This window comes from Elgaria multicarinata, chromosome 9, assembly GCF_023053635.1.
Source record: "Elgaria multicarinata webbii isolate HBS135686 ecotype San Diego chromosome 9, rElgMul1.1.pri, whole genome shotgun sequence".
Lineage (NCBI taxonomy): Eukaryota > Metazoa > Chordata > Lepidosauria > Squamata > Anguidae > Elgaria > Elgaria multicarinata.
This window is the reverse complement of record NC_086179.1, coordinates 60535476-60557091: the sequence shown is the minus strand read 5'-3', so window position 1 is coordinate 60557091 and position 21616 is coordinate 60535476. Positions and strand designations below refer to the sequence as shown.

The 21616-nt window shown below is 41.2% G+C and overlaps 1 protein-coding gene across 1 annotated transcript; it reads right to left on the bottom strand.

Annotated features, from left to right (window-relative positions):
• Window positions 1-3930: 3930 nt before the first annotated feature.
• TWF1 (twinfilin actin binding protein 1) lies at window positions 3931-20161 on the bottom strand. Its single transcript, XM_063133981.1, has 9 exons — window positions 20046-20161; window positions 15998-16075; window positions 14263-14441; window positions 13094-13189; window positions 11821-11925; window positions 10775-10900; window positions 10104-10254; window positions 9682-9803; window positions 3931-7425 (listed from the first exon to the last, which is right to left on the bottom strand). The coding sequence occupies exons 1-9, from the start codon at window positions 20068-20070 to the stop codon at window positions 7255-7257; spliced, it is 1053 nt and encodes a 350-aa protein (XP_062990051.1). The 5' UTR covers window positions 20071-20161; the 3' UTR covers window positions 3931-7254.
• Between the last annotated feature and the right edge of the window lie 1455 nt (window positions 20162-21616).

The following is a 21616-nucleotide window of genomic DNA, read 5'->3' as shown; positions in this document are numbered from 1 at the left end:
TAAGCACTTTTCCATTAAATGGTGTCAGAAATTGGAAGGGAGAGTAGTTAACAGCCAGCTTGTTTTTTTGTTTATGTCTGCCTAAAACAGTTGAAGAAAGTTGACTATAGTACACCTGGCAGTTTGATGCTCTTGCCTTTGAAAGCCTCTGCTCTTTTGTACTGAACATTCCATTTCCAGATTGGCCAGTGTGCCAAAAATAAAAATGGAGTTGGATTCTGTATACTTAATGCACCTGTAATAGTTCAGAAACCAATCTTGGATTTTCGATTGCTAATAAAAAAAGAAGTGCTCAGACAGCTGGGTTTTGCAAAAGCTTAATATTGGGCTCCATCACACTACTGATTTATCACACATTCGCCATGCTTGGTATGTGGTTTTGCAGCCTGGTGTTCATATGACGTCGTCCACATCCTGCACTCATTTCCCCTTTTCCCCTCCATGTTTCATTTCTTTTTGGAGTGGGGAAAGTCTGGATTATTTTCCCTCCATGCAAATTAAATGCGCTCCTCCCTCCCGTGTATTGGTGTTGTTGCATTCTATCAGACCATCCCATTCTTTGTCGGGAGCATGTGTGTCTAAGGGTGGCTTTGCTAACAAAAGAGGAGGGTGGTGCAGTACTCCACTGAACTGTGAAGGGGGAGGGAGAGAAGTCTCATTTAACTCTATGTTCTTACTCTTGAGTAGGCATGACCAGGGGTACTTTTTCACCTTAAAAGAAATGTGGAAAATGCACCCTCCTTGCCTGCAGCTCCCTCATTTTTAAAGATATAGAGATGAAACTTGGGGCCTTGCAAGTAGAGTTTTCAGCATGCCAAATTTGAATCAGATCAATTCATCCCTTGATTTTTTAAAGGATTTTTTAATCCCCTCCTTAAACCCTTTTCCTGATAGTCCACCAGTGCGAAGAATCGATTTTCCTTTCCTTTGATCATGTGAAGCTGTGCATCTCCAAGTTCATAAAATAGAGATCTGCTGGTTCCCTTACCCTTGAGTAAATCCTATTGATTTCAACTGTGGCCACAGATAGACCTAAGGTTTATCCCTGGATCATCCAGGGGTCAAACCTGTTCATCTAGGTGACACACAGGGGATCCAGTGCTCAGGCAGGGGCGAACCCTGGATGATCCCAGGATAAACCTTAGGTCTAGCTGTGGCCTGTATTTACATCCAAGTCATACTAAAATCAGATGCATGCTTATGTTTGAGTAAACCCCATTGAACAGAGAGACTTACATCTGAGTAAATACATATCGAACTGACTTTTAATAGTGTGGTCACTCAGAAGCTTTTTTTAAAAAAGTCTAAAACAGCAAACTGGAAAGAAGTGCTCTGCAACCCTATGCTTACTTCTGAGGTATTCTGTTTACAACCCTATGCTTACATTTGGGCTGATGGACACATTTGGAATTTTGAGTCTTGTGGGTGCCGTCACAAAATGGCTGCCATGGCCTTCATAGTCGGCCTAGCCAGTTACACAACACTAATTTCTAAGAAGGCAAACTAGTTCATGTAGCACAGGAGACTGGAGTTTGAATGGTAAGCATTATCAAATTATTCATACATCACCTGAATGACCTGCACGTGGCTTCAAACTCATTGGAACTTGTTTTTGTGTGTGTTTTGTTACGTGGAATAAAGTCAGACTTGCAAAGTAGTTCCAGCCTTCATGACTTTTCCTATCCTCCTTCTGATCCTATGGCACCCTTTTTCATAAGACACAATTCCTTTTGGTTTTGTGATGTTAAATGCCACCGCTATAATTTTATATGGTCGAAGATGCAACAATCCAACAGGAAGAGAGCCTGTGTAAAGCAGCAACAGCTTTAAAAACCTTAACATCTTTTAACTGCGCAGTCACAAGATGACCATGGTGACAATATCAGAAGAGCCATTCTGGATGAGAACAAAGTCCATCTAGTCCAGTATTGTGGATAGAGGAAGAAGTGAGGAAATAATGACACGAACGCAAGAGATTGGGGAAAACTAGCGCCTCTTTATTTAAAACTGGGTAATTCACCTCTCCTTGGGTCTGCACGTGACCGTGTGGGAATCTAAACACTCTGTCTCCAGGCTACTAGCCTGCATTATGGGCGAGCTACTTGGTCAAGCAAGGAGTTGGGTGAAACCCGACTCCTCTCTTACGTTACACACATGTGCTTGGGGGGAAACACCCCATCTCACCCTTGCCTGGGCCGCTCAACTCCGAGTAGGCGAGACAGTGAGGTCCCCAAAGGCGGACTGTATCCTGGGTCGAGAGGCCCCAAGCCAGGACGAGACCTGTCAAACTGTCAGGCTAATGTCCTGCTGCCTCGCACTGGCTCCAAGAGGGTATGGACACATGGGCTGGAGCCACGGAGTCCAGTCGTCCTGCTCTCCCCGTCCTTTGCAAGAAAGTAGAGGCCTGGGATTTGTGCAGGGCCTGCTTTTAAAGACTAGCCCCGCCCATGCCTCACCTTGCCCAGGTGTCACTGAGGTAGGCTGTCCTTTCCTCCCTCTCCCCACCTGCAAAAGCCCACCCCCATCCTAGCCATGCCGGCAGGGTATGGAAGGGGCTTCTGTTCACAAAGTGGCCAAGCAGCTTCCTATGGGAAACCCACAAGCAGGACCTGAGTGCAACAGCCTCCTCCTCCCACCCACGTTGTATACATAAGCAACTGGTGTACATAGGCATACTGCCTCTGATATTGGAGGTAGCATAAAGCCATCAGGACTAGTAGCACTATCCTTGATGAATCCGTCAAATCCCTTGTTAAAGCCATTCAAATTGGTGGCGATCACGACATCTTGCAGAAGTGAATTACATAATTTATGCATTGTGTACTGAAGTAGTTCCTTTTATGTGTCCAGAATTGCCATCAATCATTTTCATGGGATGACCCCTAGGTTCTAGTGCCATGAGAGGAAGAAAATGTTTCTCTGTCCACACTGTAATTTTGTATACCTGCGTCATGTCAGCCCTTACTCATTTTGTGTGTGTAAGCTAAGCAGTTCCAGCTGTGGCAAGCTTTCCTTATAGGGGAGATGCTCCAGCCCCTTGATCATTTTGTTTGCCCCTTTCTTCACTTTTTCCAACTCTACAATATCCTTTTTCAGGTGCAGTGCCCAGAACTGTATATAGCATTCCAAGTATGGTCACACTATAGGTTTGTATACAGGCAATATGATATTGGAAGATTTATTTTCAGTTCCTTTTCTTATTATGCCTAACATGGAATTTGCCTTTTTCACAGCAGTCACACACTGGGCTGACATTTTTATTAAGCTGTCTACTAGAACCTCAAGATCTCTCCCTTCATCAACCAGCTCAGATCACATTGACATATACATGAAGTTAGGTGTGTGTTTGTTTTTGCCCCTTTGTATATCACTTCACACTCGCTTATATTGAAATGTATTTGCCATTTTGATTCCCATTCTCCCTTCTAGAACTCTTCGCAGTCCATTTTTGTTTTTATAACTGTGAATAATTTGGTGTCAGCAGCACTTTTAGGATTTTGAAGGGATTTAATCTTCTTGACACCCTCTTTCAACTTTTTTTTTTTTACTAGTTTCTCATTTTAGATAAATCAAATATGACTGTTTTGAACTTCCCTGGAAATTTTCCACTTAAACATATATTAAATCTGATAGTGCTATAGTTACTGTTTCCAATTGGTTTTACAACACTTGCATCTCATACTAGGCCTATTTAGGATTAAATTCAGGGTCACCTCCTCCCCTGGTCAGTGCCATGACGAATACATTTCTGGGGTTTATAAATTGATAGAAAAATGGCTTTTCTACACCATGTGTTATATTAAGTTCCAAGAATAGCCTGACATGCCAGTGAAAATATCTGTCTTTTGGAGCAGTGGCCTTTGACCCAAAGGATTTAGTATTTTAAAGCAACATTACAAAATAGCTTCTCAGTCTGAGAACTGGAATTACAGAGAGCTAAGATGGAAGCAAGCGTGTTTCATATATTTTTGGTTGCTGTATGTACTTATGAATGATGCCTTTGAGACTTATTCCTGAGAGATTATGAGCAGAGTCTTTATTCATACATTCAGACTACACTGTAGGTGATAAAGAATGCTAAAACAAGGTGATATTCTAAAAGGTGAGCACAGGTTTCCACAATCAAAATTTATCCAGTAGTTTTGTACAAGTAACTCTGTACATCCGAGTTTTCAAAGCAAGTTTCTATTTCATAATTTTATTTTCAAAGGTAATTTCTACAATCTTCTAGCATGTTAGTTTTCATTAGCCAACTTTCTAAACTGAAGGACCCAACATGAAGGACCTAAACTATCCCCAACATGCTTTCTAGTACACATGATTTCATCCTTCTGATTGTTGCTACCCATGTTTATAGTAACCATGAGTCCCATGTTTGCTGATACGAAGGTGAAGAATTAAAGGGGAAATAGTCTCATAAGACCCGCAGAGTTATGGATGGTTGTACTTGTTCATTCCTGCTGCTAAGGCAACCCCCTGCCAAGAGAGAGCAGCAGGCTTTGGGTGTCCTAGCAAAAGGCCCTTTCTTTTACCCACAACAGACTATCCATTGGCCCTTTCTACTCTCATAATCCCCATTATAGGGAAGTGGGAAAGGCCATTGTTAGGCACCCTAGCTGAGAATCCTGGGAGTTGCAGTCCAATACAGCCAGAGGGCAACAGGTTTGGAATGGCTTAACTAGTCCTTTATTATCCTACCCATCAGAGTGGTGGGTCTTGACTAATTTTAGAACTATAAAATGTATCCACATTTCAAATGTTCTATGTTTCTGCTAAAACAACCATCTCAGACTGATTTAAAATATGCAGTAACGTAATTTGTGCATAGTGCTAATCCCTGCTTTTATGGTGTGGAGATGGCAATTAAGAATAAGCCATTTGTCATGTGCAGCAAATGACAGAGTACCAGGGTTGGACATGAGAGAGCCAGGTTGAAATTCTCACTCATTTGTGGACCTCACTTCGTTTGCGGAATAGTTCTATTTAAACAAAACAACAATTGTTATTAAAAAAATAATAATTACAGAACCGCAGTATCTCACTATGCAGAATTGTCAAGGGATTGTGTGTTTAAAATGTGCAATTGAAGACACATTTCAGTTTTTGATTCTATTTTATCACATGCCTTCAAACTTGCAATCCTATGCACTCTTACCTGAGAGTAAGTCCTACTGAACTCAACAGAGCCTACTTCAGTGTTTACAGCCAACGGCATTTCAACTGGAAACACAGGAACTGCACCCATTGCATAGTTCTCATGTCCTTCCATCTGCAATCCTAGATTCAACCATTATTGGAAGAGACAGGGAAGAGTAATCAACCACCCTACTATTGTAAGGTGAGAACTGGCCTGTAGTGAAGATGTAGCATCACATTATACAACAAAGGCCTTGAACAACCTGCAGAGATGGCAGTAAGCCGGCATCGAAAACAATTAGTAGTATAAGTGCTCTTGGAAATTAGCTTACAGTTCTTTCTAGGCCAGTATGCAAATGTTCAGAACTGAGCATAGCAGCAGTTATTCTATCACAAAAACGATACTGTACTAGTAAGAACAGATGTACTGTGCTAGTAGTCTGGTTCAGTTTTTTAGGGTCAGTGTTCATCTGTGAAAGCTCTGCTAAAGGTTTAAATAGAGTTTGTTTTTTTTAGATTAGTAAATCAGTATTAAAGAGCATTATTAGAAGTTATAGTCGTTTGATTTACACTAATTTAAATAAGGGTGGGGTGGGAGTAACAACCATGGAAGTTAATATTTTAGTAATTTGTAGCTTAAATTAAAAATAGTATTAACTAATATGTCAAAGATGAACAATGACAAGGGAAATGCAGTTTATAGCTTCACATTTACAAAGAATCTAGTCCTAGTGAATTCAGTAGATTTTACTTCCAAGCACACATTCAAAATCACTGTTAGGGTGCAATCCTATGCATGTTTAGAAGCAAAAAAAAGTCATACAACTCCCAGCATTCCCCAGCCAGACATACCCATAAAGTCAAATATTTTTGAAAATATTTAGACATTTGAGGTTGTAAATGAGAAACATACATTGATCAACACAATGACAGCCACGACAGGGCTCTTATTTGGAACTTTTTGCTTTTTGGGAAGTAATTCTTTATGGCTTACATCAATAACCGTTTCAATCCAGCAGAAACAAATGTTTGCTGCTTAACCTGTTCATTGTATTAACCAGTTGGAAGCCTTGCTTCTAACAAAATATATTTACAAGATAGTCCCAGACTGTGACTGTTTTACAATTGCAGAAATGTTGCCTTGACAACACCTTTATTTATTTTTTTAGACACTAGAAATGCAAGAGGACACAGTTATCAACTGCTCTATCCTTAACTGTGTGAGTACTAAGAATCTAACATCGCAGCAGCTTTCATAGTGTAGCTAAATCAAAATGATTTGGACTAGAAAACCAGTATTCTAATTTTATAACAATTGTGTTGTTTACAGAATCATTCTAATGAGTAGCACTTTCTTATGCAGTAATGTTAAGACATACATTAAGGGCAAAAAATGGGGTAAAAGCAAGGCAGCTATTGTTAGAAGGCTAGAAGAGAATCTAATTTTGGACTCTTTGTAGCAAATAAACTAGATTTCCATCTAGTACAGCCCAGTCTTATTTACTTAGAACAAGAGCCTATTCATCTCAATGAAGCTTGCATCCAAATTAGTGTTTAGAATTGTGGTATGAAACAGTACATACAAGTAAGGTAGCCCTTGTTAGAAGACTAGAGAATGGTTTTGTGGGAGGAAGGATATACAATAAAGAGATACAGGATTTATTCCGGACCATTTTTATTCCAAAGAAGCAACTTTCTAAGAGAAGTAATGGAGTTAATTAAATTTTTCAAAGATCTAGTCCATTTTATGTAGTCATTAAAGTTGACTGTAAGCTATGTAGTGTGCATGTGTAGATGTACGTATATTAATATGTTACCTAAATGATGAATTGTACAGCTATGAAATAAAGTCAGATCAGAACTAACGTTCTACAAACTTGTAGTTTTCAACCAATGCATTACAACCACAGGCTGTGGATCTTATAAGATCAATAGTGGCATAGCCAGATAAGTGCAGTGGAAGGTCACAAGATGGAAAATGTTTTTTTTTTTCTTCTGGAAAAGATCAATGTGGAATGCTTTCATCTCGTTATTAAAGGCTGGGGTGGGTTCCCTTCCCTCCCATCCCCCCTATCTCTCATCCCATAATGCTTTTTGTTCCCAGTGCACTTGCTGCATTTAATCAGTCGGTGTTTCCGTTTCAGCCGGACCTCTGATCAATCTTCGGATTCCCCTTTTCCCTGCAGGTCCTTTTGGCTTAGCAAAACTTTGTTTGTGCGCATGTTGCTTGGGATGAACTTCTTCGTAAAGGAAGTCAGCCGTTAGCTCATCTCCATCATCTATTTCAATCTGTCATAAAGGCAAGAGAGATGATCGTCTAAGTTATTTTGAGATGATAAAAGAAAACCACAAAATGAATATTAAAGATGGGAGTACTGTGTGACTGACAGTTTGATGAAGTCTTCTGACACACACACACACCATCGCAAAGAAACACATAATCTGAGTCATCAAAAAAGCATCCATCTGCATGTGGCGCAGAGCAGTAAAGCAGCAGTTTCTGCAGCTGAAACTCTCCCCACGGACTGAGTTCGATCCCAGCAGAAGCTGGTTTCAGGCAGCTGGCTCGGGTCGACTCAGCCTTCCATCCTCCCGAGGTCGGTAAAATGAGTACCCAGTCAGCTGGGGGAAAGGCAATCATGGCCGGTAAGGCAACGGCAAACCACCCCTCTGTAAGGCCTGCCAAGAAAACATCAGCGAAAGCTGGTGTCCCTCCAAGAGTCAGTAATGACTCAGTGCTTGCACGAGAGGTTCCTTTCCTTTTTCTTCCTGCATCTTTGACACGGTCCTAAAGTACCACGCACACTGATGGTGCCATAGAAAGTAAACAACAATAGAGGTGCAGAGCCCTCTCTTGGTGGGTCAGAGCAACTAGCTATGCTTCACCTTGGCTATACATTATAAAATGAAAACAGAAGGTCTGATAACAATTTTCAGTCTGAACCAATGCAGTTGGGTACACCTAAGCCTATTGAAATCAATGGGCATACATCTATATAATACCATATAGCAGGGGTGTACAATCAGTGGCCATATGCTGCTACTGTGGGGTGGGAGGGAGGTGAAATTACCACCTAATTTGCTGTTGAGGACACTCGAGAAACTAGCACTCAGAGAGCCTGCTCCCAGGTTTTGAGGGAAATTGTGTGTATGTGTGTGGGGAGCATATGTGCTCACAAGCATGGATGTCTGTGCATGCATGGCCCTGACCCCCAACCAACACCACATATGGCTCTTTGGCCCAAAAGGACTCTGAACTGCTTTGGTATAGGATCTAGCTAATTAGAAAAGTGACAGTGACTTGGTCAATGGCTTAAGAACATGACCAACTGAACTGCAGGATGGAAACCCAGGTTTCCAAAAAGCTATTGTGGTCATCCCATTGTATAGCGTACAGTAATTACATGTTTGCCTACCATGCCAAATATATGAAGAAGTAGAATTAAATTATTTCCACATTACACATATGAAATCAATATAGTATACCAAGGTAGAGTGCTTGGCCCTTGATAGCAAAGTGTGGCATGTATCAGAAAACAGTGCCACTACTATGTGAAGGGATTGTTCTGGCATTCTCAGGGTAGGTGCTATCCTGGTTGAAGCACATAGCTCTGTGCATGCTTTCAAGGCAGCGAAGGCTGGTGGCTCTGATATCAGTGGGGCAGTGCATCTGCTTCAAGTTTCAGTCAGAACTCTAAAGGAGCAATTAAAGGTGCTTTGCACCACAGACAGCTCCTTTAGAGTTCTGACTGAACTCCGGAGTGGATGGACTGCCCCACTGACATTGGAGCCACCAGCCTCCACTGCTTTCAGGTGGAGAGCTACAGTATGCAGGTGAGGGACCAAAGTTGGACCACAGGTGGGCTTGCATGTTGGATGATGTACAGGAAAATGGGCTGGCTCCAAAGGTGCCCTTTTGCATATAGAAGATTGCTTTGCACATCTCACAACAGAGTATCTCATCAGAAAAGTGGAACTAAACCCAAATACATATTATATTATGCTCTTGTGTAAGCATGGAATCACTATGGAACCTACTTATAATATAAACTATACAAACTGTGTCAAGTGTTCCACTATTGCTTGTGCACATGTTGGTAGAACACAGTAGTGTCTTACTCAATTCTGATCACCGTTCTTTAGAACCAATCTAACAAGGACAACTTAAGAGGATGTGTGTGTGTGTGTGTGTGTGTGTGTGTGTGTGTGTTTGTGTCCCATCTCAGGTGAAAATGAGGGCTAACCTGCAGAGGCCTAAATCTCAAGGATGTATCAGCACAACCAATGGAGAGCCCAGGCTGTATCCTCCTCCTCCTCCTCCTCCTCCTCCTCTTCCTCCTCCTCATTATTATTATTATTTTATTTATATAGCACCAACAATGTACTTGGTGCTGTACAAAATATACAAATAAAACAGCAATACCCTGCCTAGAGGCTTACAGTCTAAAAACACATTAAAGCATATGAAGGGGGGAAGGGGTTACTCAAAAAACAGAAATACGTGAATAATCATAGCAATATGAACAGTAAATCAGGCTAAAATACCTTTCTGATGATCTGCATCCATAGTTGTCTTTCTACGATTTCTAGGAGGGGACTCTTGCAGCTAGAATATAGCATCCGTTCTCGTATACTACACATATAGCCCGGCATAGAGTAGATAAAAACTGCAGAATGTTTCAAAGGAGTAAGAAATTATTCCAAACAATCCTTAGCAAGATTTGTTGCAAAGTTTGAAAAAAGTAAACAACTTTTATTGTAATTGCTACACATCTATTTGAAGACTAGAGAGGACCAATTCTTTTTTTAAAAAAGGTGTGTGGGGGGGAAGGTTTTAAGAAGATGGGGGTGGGGGAACAAAAAATGAGGCAACCTTTGTAGTTATCTGCATTTTTTGGCCACAAAACCTTGAGCCAAGAGTCATGCCAGCTGCCTATTCAAGTTTGTACACAGAAATATTTGCATACCTATGGATTCCAAGTAGTCTCCTTCATGGGAATGTTTGTAGAGGAAAAAATGGTACCTCGCCGAATCCTTCGGAATTCTTTTTGGCAAGTCCTTCAGTTCAGTTGGGAGTATGCTAGCCAGGGTGATAGTTTCATTTTTCATATCAATTTGCTGTTAACAAACATAAAAGCTGTTGGCATAAAGTAGGTATACTATTTCCGGATTTAAAACCAAATATTAAAATGAAAGAATTGTGGGTTTGCGAGTGTTGGAATTAAACATGAAAAAAGACGTAGAGGTTTGAATCCAATAGTGTACCTCTGTTGACAAAAATGCTCTTGGATTCCATTGGCAGAATGAGGAGGGAGGCAACTTTTGCTAATTTCCCTTGCTATCTGCAGTCTCCAAAACCCTGGAGGAAGAATGTATGCAAAAAAACACCTCTTTTCCCTGTTTCCTCTAACAGAAACCTCTGCTGGATCAAAGAACCTTCCCATCAAAGGAGGGGACACCACTGGATAAAACACAGAATTTTAATCATTGACTATAAACAATACAAAGACTAGGCTAGTTGAGAACACAATCCTGGAGCTCTATATGCAAGTATAGGTCTTGCCCATATCTACAAACAGCAATGAGAAATCTATACACTGATAATCTCCAGAATTAAAGAGTGAAATCATGGACTTACCAACTGTACATAGTTAAGTTGTTTGTTTTTCAGTTTTTCCAGTGCCTGGAGGGCTTCTTTGGCTATAGGGAATGCTACCCCTTGTAGAGTCTGATGCTTAGTATCAACACTGACTTCGGTTTGTACCTGGAAAAAAAATGGAATGGCTTAGAAAAGATGACAATTCTAAAACGTATCGTGCCCTGCTTGAAGTGACAATATATGGAATGTGTACATGAGAAAGTGAGAGCAGGGAATCCAAATGTGTAGAATTTTTCGTTTTAAACTTTGCTCTTTCTTACCTATATTATTCCTTAATCTGAAATTTAAAATAATCTTCATTAGAGAGGAAAGAGGGTGATTAAATAGGGGTGATCTGGAAAAGTGGAATACAAATAAAACAGGGAATCTGCGTCAATTAAAGTAGAGTGTTTGGTCAAAAAATAAGTGGATGTCCCATGTTCATATCTGGCATGTTTAAAGTGAGCATCAGAAAATATTTAAGTAGAAACTGCTATAGGAGTTGCTATAGGAGTTTAGGGCTGCTATAGATGCCTCATTTTGGTTTTTAAATCAACTAAACAAATATATTCACTGCAGGTTAGTTGTATGGCAAATTTTAGGGTGAAAATTTAGTGCTTGTACAGTGTTTTCACATTAAGCTTTGGAAGGAATTCTTCCCCTTAAACATTACGAGGAAGTGGATATTTATTCAAATATCTAGCCCAACCATGCCTGTTAGAAATCCCTGCAACTAGCAAGTGCTGTCTGTTTGCAGAAGTTTATGCACACGGTAAGCATTAAATTGCAACCCCCGGCCTGCCGTTTGCCGACTCCGAGAAGATTTTTCACACTCCTGGTTTCTGACATGTTTCGGACTTTCCAGCAACATTTCAGAAATCAACAGCAGAAGCAGCAGCAACAACAACCTTTTCAGAAATCATAGGAGTTGGATGAAATCTCATCGAGTTCATCTGTTGATGCAAAAAATCTGCTACTTCTGCATCCCTGCCAACCCCACCCCCCTCTAACGAAGAAAGTTTGGCTCCCAACACAGGATGCAATACCTCACTAATCTTGATCTGTCGAAGTTCTTCTTCTGCTGCTGTCAGAGGGGCAGGGGAAGACTGAGTTACCAAGTACCTTTGGTAACCATTCAATGAAATATCATCCTGAAAATACAAAACCAGCAGCTTGCATGAGTGGCTTACTCAGTGGAAAAAAATCCCTCTGCAGCCTTTCAGTTCAGGACTTTGTGGCCAAAACCAGATTTACAATTGATAATAGCCTTCAGGCATTTGGAAATAGAATGCATGGAGGAGAGATGGGGACAGGATACACACACACTGCCCCCTCCAACCATGACATCCCCATTGATAGGAAAGGTTGAGAAGAGGATCTCACTGTGCTCAGTTGACTAACAGCTGGAAGTTGCAAAACCTGGAAACACCAGAGCCTAACATTCTGAACAGCTGGCAACAGGCAGAATAGACAGTTTGCTCCATCTACCTTAGTTCTGACTCAGTATGGGATAGCTACATATGTTCACTGGCAGAAAAGAAATCATGTCCTTTATGGCTCGGGATCTGGGTGTCTGAAGGAATGTCTGCTCCCACATCAATGAATTCATGCAGTGTGATGGAGGCCCTTTTTTGGATGCCCCCACCCCCATCTGAGGTGAAGTAAATGGGGACTGCAAAGGGGAAGAGGGCCTTCTCTGTTGTTGCCCCACTGACTAAATTCTCTCCTCAGAGAGGCTTGTCTGGCACCATAGGTGTGCACAGCACATTTCATTACAGTGTGCACCCAGGGAATTTTATTAATTTTTAAAGGTGAATATTAATTGAATACTCATTATTTTTATCCATTTATTAAACACCGTTCCATCGATGCCCTACTCTGTGTTCAGATTCCCTGACCACAGGAGAGCCGTTGCAGGTGAGGTGGGAATAAGCATTGGTGGGGCTTTGTGATGACACTGGCTGGAGAAGGGTCTTATGAGGTGATATTAGACTTTGGGTACCCTCCTCCTGGCTTCTTTGAAATGTGGCTCCCAGCAGAGAGACGTAATTGCATGAGACATTAGGTTGTGCCTGGGCACACCCCTTGCTCAAGCCTATGCCTGGCAACCTGTTCAGTTGACGTGGTTACAATCCTCTGCTTGGTTGGAACCCATGATTGTGCAGGGTTCCAGAACCTGTGGAGACTGTAACACTGTTCAGTCAAACTGTTACAGCCTCTGCTCAGATCTTCCAACAACTGAGGGAGGTTGGGGTGGAACACACACCCTTCATTTCCCCTCCTCATATCCTTCCAAAATACCCTTTGCAGAAGACACACCTTGTTTGTTCCAAAAACTTCATCTTTAATATGCCCTCCTCCAAATTCTTTCTTCAGAGTTGCCCGGGTAGCTGCATACAACATTTTTTGACGAACCTGATAATAAAATGAAAGCTAAGTGTTAAAACTGATCCTCAAGGGCATCAATTGGGACTATCTTTCTGTTGCGATACATTTTTTAAAAAGTCTTTAAAGAAAAGACTTGTGTTTTAACATTTCATTTATAAAGCAGGATCAATGTGTTTCACAGAGCCTGGAGTTGATCTTGGCCTAAGAGCCAATGGGCCTGTTCAGACAACACACTGAACCATGGTTAGGCCACTAACCTTTTTGCAGAAACCGGTTAATGAGTGTGTTGAAACTGTGGTTATGCAGTCACTATGGTTAGGAATGGTTCTCATGACATACTAAGGCATAATGTTTAGCTGAAAATGCTTAACCACTGTGACTTAGCATGTCTTCTGAACAGGGTCCTTCTATAAGGAAAGATGTAGGATTTAGGCTGAGCTCACTGTATCTTCACCAACAACCTCAAGGCATAATTTGTCATACAGTAGTGTTAATAGATATCTTAATCCAAATGAAAAGTCAAAGCCTAATACTGTTACTTTTGGTGAAAATAGACAGGAAGTATCATCTAGCTCCTTCCTAATGCTGCAATCCTATACACACTGATGTGGGAATAAATCCCACTGAATTCAATAGGACTTATTTCTGAGTAAACATGCATAGGATTGCATGTAAATGTATTATGCTTTAAATTTCATTCTTTCAAATAGCCTGAAACAATGACCACCTACACACACACTCAGTCAGATGGAAATCATTGCATCAAGATGCTATTCCAGACACTGTAACAGATGTGCTAATGCCGCACAAACTGTGTGTCTCTCTCCCACCCAACTGGCACTATTCCCCGATATGCGTGCATATTGGCCAGGAAACACCCATGACGTTGGCGTCACCCATACCAATTGCTGCATGGGATAGTGGCATGAGATATGTGTGTTTGCACGCATGCACATATGAGGAATATGTGATGAGAGAAGAACCTAAAATATATGTTGACAATATGGCAAGCTAATTGATTGCTAAACAAACATAGTCATGGTCTGAAGGGTTCAACTTGTGTTGTTAACAGTCACTAGAATTTTCATTCTGCTACGTACAGGAGAATGGTCTGGCGACCATGCAATAAAGATCCATTCATATCCTTGGGCATTTTGGGAATCTAATCTGTACAGTATGTAACATGGCTGCTGGTCTTCAAGAAGTGGGAGAACAAGGGAATCATAGTCCTCTTCCCAGGATGCACCGGGTTGTTGAGCAGAACCAACAATAAGCTGCTCTGTAAAAATATAGAAAGGAGTTGTCACACTACAGACAATAGCAAAAATTGTTATTGTACTTAGTCAGAAATCTGATCAAAGATTTACAGTAGACAACTATAGAAATGTTAAAAACTATCTAACTTGATCAACAAAATGGAAGGACAGCAGAAGTCCATTTTTATATATATAATGGTTGGAACTTATTAAGTTCAAGAATTCTAGGTATCTAAATCTGGACTTTGTATATTTCTGAAATATTTATATTTATCAGGGTATAATTATGAATGTTTGTTTTAAAAGTCTTACATTTATAAATATGCAAAAATAAAGAGATTTTGAGAGTTTGCCTGTAGAAATCGTAAAATGATATAAAGGATTTTGTGGGATGGAAATCAAGCAGTTCCAATTAACCCTGGAGCAACCTTAGTATAAAACTACTTTTTTGAGGTGTGTCGTTGTGACAGAGCATATGCATAATAGCAGCTTTTACTTTCTAAGATAGAGCTACTGTTTTGATTTACAAAGAAACAAGCTTTATGCTGACAACTAAAATAAAATAAAATGTAGCCTAGAAGTCTGAGTCAGCAAGGGTGGGGTGTGAAGGCCTATTAAAATGCTAATAAATAAAGATTAAGGTTTCTTAAGCACCTAAAAAAATCTAACAACATTCTTACAATCTATAAACCTGCAGAGTCTATAATTACCTAGAATGCTCTCAATGTACAAGAAAGTGATCATTTTTTGGATCTGAATACTCCAGAATAGCCATGCTGATTTCAGTGAAATCTCTGAAAGAGTTTGGCCACAAGTGGCAATGAAAAGAGTTAAGTCACTGGCCACTTTGTAAATGTAGCATTTGTGCTCTTTGGGAGACACAGATAACAGGAATTGGAAGAGATGTGTCACTCAGGTCCTCTGCAGGGATTACTTAGCCTTGGAGATACCAGCATGAGTGACATTGGGACCAGGCTTCTGATGCAGAAAATAACTGTACTGGGAGATCCTGCATTTATCTGAATGTTGCTTCCCCATGACAAGGAAAGTAATATCCTGCTAACAAAACCAATTATCTTACATTGGAGCTCTGTAAGTGTACCCTCTCAGTGCAATCCTTGAATGTCTCATAAGAACATAAGAAGAGCCATGCTGGATCAGACCAAGGAACAATCTAGTCCAGCATTCTGTTCACACTGTGGCTAACGAGCTGTCGACATGGACCCACAACCAGAATACAGTGCAACAGCATCCTCCCATCCATGTTCCCCAGCAACTGGAGTATATAGACTTACTGCCTCTGATACGTCTCTTCAGACATAAGCCACATGGGGAACAATGGGATTACCTGAAAGTAAGCCCTACTGATGTCAATCAGTGTTACTTCTGTGTAGACATGTTCTTTGATGTGTTCTGTTTTGTAATGGTTTCAGCTACACAAAAATAATATTAAAGTAGATGAAATGCAAGCAATTCCTATCAACAAATCCAAGATCTCAAGATGGTAAGATGCACTGTATTTCCTTTACTCATCTATTTAACTCTGAAAGAAGACAGATTGCAGGATTGTAACACGTACCATTTTCAATAACTAGTTTTAAAAACCTGTATTGTCCATTTCTAGCTCTAGCAAATGTTTCCTTGACTTCTTCACTAGCTGAAAAATACAAAAAAGAAAGAAAGAAAAGGATTAACAGATTTTTCAGTTCAGGTTTTAAAATCCATTTTACATGTTTAACCCAGGGCAGAGGGAAGTTCCAAAGACCAAGATTGTTAAGGCTGCAATCCAAACAGTTACCTGGGAGTAAGTCCTACTGAACTCAGTGGGACCAATTTCTGAATAGATGTGCATAGAATTGCACTATACGTTGTTGTTGTTTTAAGATATAACTAAAGCATCTAAAGGCGCAAACCTCTGCATGTTTAGAAAGAAAAAAGTCCTACAACTCCCATGCTAAGAGTTGTAGGACCTTTATTATGGCCTAAACATGCATAGGACTGCACCCTAACTAACTATATTGTCCATTTTATTCTGCAAATAATTAAGAAAACAAACATTTTCATCTGTTCTAGATATCTTTGCTGGAATTAGTAGAGCTGTTTTATACATGGGAATTCAGACATAACTGATTTTGCCGTAGCCACATAGATCAACCAAATTTTAAACATGTTAAAGTGGAAATGGTTTTCAATCCAAGCAACAGGGCCTATAGCCCAGGAGAAGTTAAGCCATTGTAGCAATCCAGCATTGGTAGAGTGTTGGTCCTGGATATGTGAAATACAGCCAGGAAGCTTTCTGGATGGAGAGACAACTATTTTTCTCTCAGCATAATACACTTTCCAGAAGTCTATTATTTGAGCCTTGTTGTAAGACTCAATTGCCACTCTAAGGTAGGGCATGACACAAGCACAGCAAATCAAGATCAAACAATACAGCCGCGGGGGGACTGTACCAACTAAGCTCATTTTGGTTCTACTAAATATTTCTTTTTTCTGTCATGTAACACAGTTATTTTTGAACTTTGTTCATATGAAGTTAGCCTCGGCCAGTCAGTAAAGCATAGCATAGTGCTGGCTGGGAGATAATGATGAGAGGGCACCTGGTTGGGGAAGGATGCTGTTAAACCACTATAAGTGATGTTGACAGGGAGTTTTCCAGGTGATATTTCCAGCATATTGGCTTTGAACACCTTGGGTGTTCAAATTCACAGCACAAGGGTGACAGCTGAATTTATCCTGTCAAGCAAAGAAAATCATCAGGGATAGCAAGGGGACAAGCATGATCCAATATACAGATCCAATATTTGGTCTTGTGACAGATAAAACCCTCAAATTCGCTAGCTTTTCCCAATGAAAAGCTTTACACAATTACTGTATTTCTTCGATTGTAAGACGCCATCGATTGTAAGATGCACACTAATTTCAGTACCACCAACAGAAAAAAGTTTTAATTCTAAGAATAATAATCGCACCCGCGATTCTAAGACGCATCCTGTTTTTAGAGATGTTTATATGGGAAAAAAGTGTGTCTTAGAATCGAAGAAATACGGTAATTAAAAGGTTGTATCATTTACACCAACAGGTTTAAGTAATAAAATGATATGATGCTTCAATTTTCTAACATCAGATCAACCAAGAAAAGACTAGCTATATCAAATTTGTATTAATATTTACCTCCAAAATGCAAAAAAAAAAAGGGTGGGTGGGGAGAGGTCAAAATAACACTAACAGTGCTTAATTGGAAATGAGTCCCACTATATTCAGTGTAGCTTATTCTCTAGCAATTTAGTAACTAATAGCACAATCCTACATATGTTTAGACAGAAAAAAGTCCAGTATGGCTGAGGAATGCTAGGAAGTTTAGAACTTTTTTCTGTCTAAACTTGCATCATGTGCATATCTACACATAAAAGAACACAAAAGGTAGTGCTCTTAATGTTAAGTTTTTTAAAAAGTCCTACAACTTCCAGCATTCCCCAGCCAGCATGGAAGTTACTGGGGAATGCTGGGAGTTGTAAGGCTTTTTTTCTGTCTGACTTTGCATTGGATTGCACTGTAAACCCGCAACGCAAATCCATCCCTTTAAATTTCCTCGGGTTTTTGCATGTTGGACTGCCTAGCATTGACAATCCACAGATGAGTCATACACAGCAACGTAAAAACATTTGCCTACAGGAACTAACATACAAAAAGAGTCACGTGAATGTTACTGAGCTACAACCAATGTAAATTGATCTTTTGTCTCTACAGACATATGGAAAGCAAAATCTGAATTGTGTCAGTTCTACAAACCGGCATGGGCCTGGATATCGTGGCCGGGGGCGGGAGTTTCCATCTGAGTGCTTTGGAAAACAGTTTAGAAAGGGGAAGAGTGCCTTCCTCTCCCACCCCCTTGCAGATAACCCATTTAAGAACCATGCCTAATCCTAATCCTCCGGTTAAAAGGAACGGCTTGACTGGAACCCAACTACAATAAAGATTTTCAAAAGACAAACCAGTACGGTTTACACGGTTTTAAACAGCCTGAACTGTGAATGTACTTTACAAAAGAATTGCCACCCTGGAACTGGTATCAGTGACACCCCTAGGAGATGGGTACAAAGTGCATATCTTGTAAATATGTCTCTTGCTGGGATTCTTTAAATTTATAACAAGCAGGGATTTAACAGAGGGAGCTTTTATTGTCACTTAGTTTCTATGTTGTAAAATTATTACTATAATAATAATACTCAGTTGTTAAACTTCTGAGTATGTGTTGCATCCACTGTTAGCCTGATTTAAATCCCATTCATTTCAGTGGGTCTGCTCTAAATATTTGTAACATTGGACACAGCCCTCAATGTAATATACTTTGATTTCATAATTAAACACCCCCCACTTCATCACCAGGAGAAATCACAGAACCGAAGACTTCTTCCCGAGCATAGGACCGGATAGTAAATCCCAAAATAGGCTTTACTCCCGATTAAAATACGCATTGGAGGAAGAGGTTATTTTCCTATATAAAGGCCAAAACTGACATTATTTTAAATCTCTGTTTGGCAGCTAGACCCCCCCACCCCTCGCCCCGTTTTATTTTTACTCTAGAGTAGTCCCGATCCTGATCTTAAAAGCCCCCACCCTGCCATGCTAGCATCCCGATCCAGATCGGGGCTCCTGCGCCTACTCTCGAGTATAGTGATAATAATGATGACGTAGCACCTAGATATAGATTTAAACGTAAATGGCTGCTTGCAAAGGTGCTTTGGAGTCAAATGCAAGAACGCGACAGTAGAAGAAGTTTGCCCAGCATAGCTTGCTACCTATCCCTGCCGTTCCTCTGCTAATCGCTTAGCAGCCAAGTCCCTACATGGCAAGAGGCAGGTGCCGGTCGAAGGAGGCCAGCGCAAGCCTCCTCCCCCTCCCTTAAGGGGAAAGAGGACATCTGCTCACGTCGCAAGGCAACCACCGCATTATCGCCCCACTGCCGGCAACCTATTTACGCGCCTCCACTCCGCAAACGTTGTTTTGCATGCTCGACTTCTAGAAAAAGTGCCCCGATCGCCCCAATTCTGGACTTGAATCCCCAGCAAGCCCAAAAGAATGAGGGAGAAAGAGGAGGAGAGGAGTAGGCAATAGGTAATACTTTTCAAAAAGAAGAAGAAGAAGAGAGAAAGTATGCCGGGGCTCAAGCTTGCTTATCTGAAATGGGCAGCTTCTGACTTGGAACCCCCTCACCTCAAATGGGGGGTGGGGGGTGGATTGTCAGTGGAAGGCACTTTGCACACGTTCAGAAGCACTATTCCTTACGTTAGAGCACTGGCAGGAGAAATAGGCTCCGGGGATTGCAATCAAGCCCCGTGGACGGAGGTGTAATCAAGTCTTTCCAAATCCAAACCATCCAGTGACTCCACGGAGTTCAGATGCCGGAAGTTTGGCCCATGTCTGGCCCGGTCTCCAGCCTCCGGCAGGGCACAGCAGACGCTTGGCACACACACACACAGAGAGAGGTAAGGGAGGGAGGGAAGAGAGAGCGAGAGAGGGAGAGCGAGCGAGCGCCTGGGGCAGCTCAGTGGGCCCCACGGGGAATCTAGAGCAAAGGAGGGAAAGAGGGAGGCTTGAAGCCCCTGGTCTCGCTCGAGAAGTACCTTCGATGCCGGTTTGGTGGGACATGACGCGGAGCAGCCTCTGGGAATCGCGACTTCAGGCGGGGGGCAAAGGTAGGAGCTGCCGCTTGAGTCCAGACCGGCCCGGGACGCGTCACGTGACGCGCCGCCGCCACTCAGCGGCTCGCATTCCTTTGCCCAGCCGGCAGCTCCTTCCGGCCGGGTTGCTGCGCGGGGATTACGTTGGGAGCCGCTGAAGGAAGGCTGCCGTCCGAAATTCAGTCAGCGGGGAAAGCCCCACGGAAATTAGGAAGCCCCGTCCCCTTGCCAGTTTTCTTAGAAGTAACAGCGCAACTCTAGATATGCTTACTCAGAAATAAGCCCCACTAAATTCAGTCACTGGATTTAAGCTCAAGTAAGTCCCCATAGGATTGCAGCATAGCAAAGTAATCCTGTGGGTACTTACTCAGAAGTAACCCTCAATTCGTTCAAAGGGTGTTTGAGATTGCAAACTACTAAAGCCTACAGTCCTTACATACCTGGGAGTAAGTCTCGTTGAAATAGTTGCTCCGGAGTAATTATAGGATTGTAGCCTGTGTCTTGGATTTCATCAGGATTTCTTTCCAAGTAAGGGTGCAAGCTATAGGCACTTACTTTGGGGCAAATCAGTGGAACTTGCTTCTGAGTAAACATGTCTGGGATTGCAGCCTTTCTTTCAAGTACTATAATCAGACTTAAGACTCATGTTTACTTGGAAGTAAAGCCTGCTGGGTTTCATGGGATTCCAAGGCATATTGTAGTATTAAACGCCAGTTGAGCAGTGTACCACCTTGAGTAAATATACCCATGGGAATACAATTAGGTTGTGTGAGTAAAGAAGAATGTAAAAGAAAGTGTATTCTTTTGTAAACCGCCCAGAGAGCTTCGGCTATGGGGCGGTATATAAATTTAATAAATAATAAATATTTATAGCTAGTCCGTTGTCACACCAGGCTAGGGAATAAGGCTCATTTATTGCATGGGTTTTGCTTTCAAGGAAGTATTCATAGTATTATAGCCTGGAAATGAGAGTATTAGTATCACTGAGAGGTCCTAAAGAACTATCAGCATCAAAAGATTATTAAACTTGCTGCACTGAGGTAGTACTTGAACAATTACCCTACCCACTGTAGAGAGAAATTCTTCAGTGCTGACTAGGGTAGAGTTTGTAGCAATTCCATTTGAACTGTCTTTTATTTGCTTATTCCACTCTGATATCAATCATTTTGAAAACAAAATTCAACCCTGCTGAGTTACACTATTTCTGGTATAGGTAGTGGCAGCCTTTGATTAATGATGTGTCTGCGTAACGTTTCTCTAGTACAAGATACAGGAAATTGTACAAATACAAAGATTTTTAAGTGATGAGTTGTGCTCTTTTTTCACCCAGATACCAATGTAATTGAGAGCAAGAGAACTAATAGCTGTGACAAAAGGGAGTCTACATTTTCAACAGTTTTATTCACAAAGATATGGTATTTGATGTATCCTGCCTTATTGTAACTTACCCGTCACTTTTGCTGAATTGAAAACATGAATTTGAAGGGATGACAATGTGAGAGGCTGCCTTTTGT

Coding starts and splice junctions, on each gene's coding strand:
- TWF1 (XM_063133981.1), bottom strand. CDS start 20,070: ATGTCCCACCAAACCGGCATCGAAG. Junction 9,804..10,103: donor AGACTACTTGGAATCCATAG/GTATGCAAATAT, acceptor AACATTCTGCAG/TTTTTATCTACTCTATGCCG. Junction 7,426..9,681: donor GGATGCAGATCATCAGAAAG/GTATTTTAGCCT, acceptor CCTTTATGACAG/ATTGAAATAGATGATGGAGA.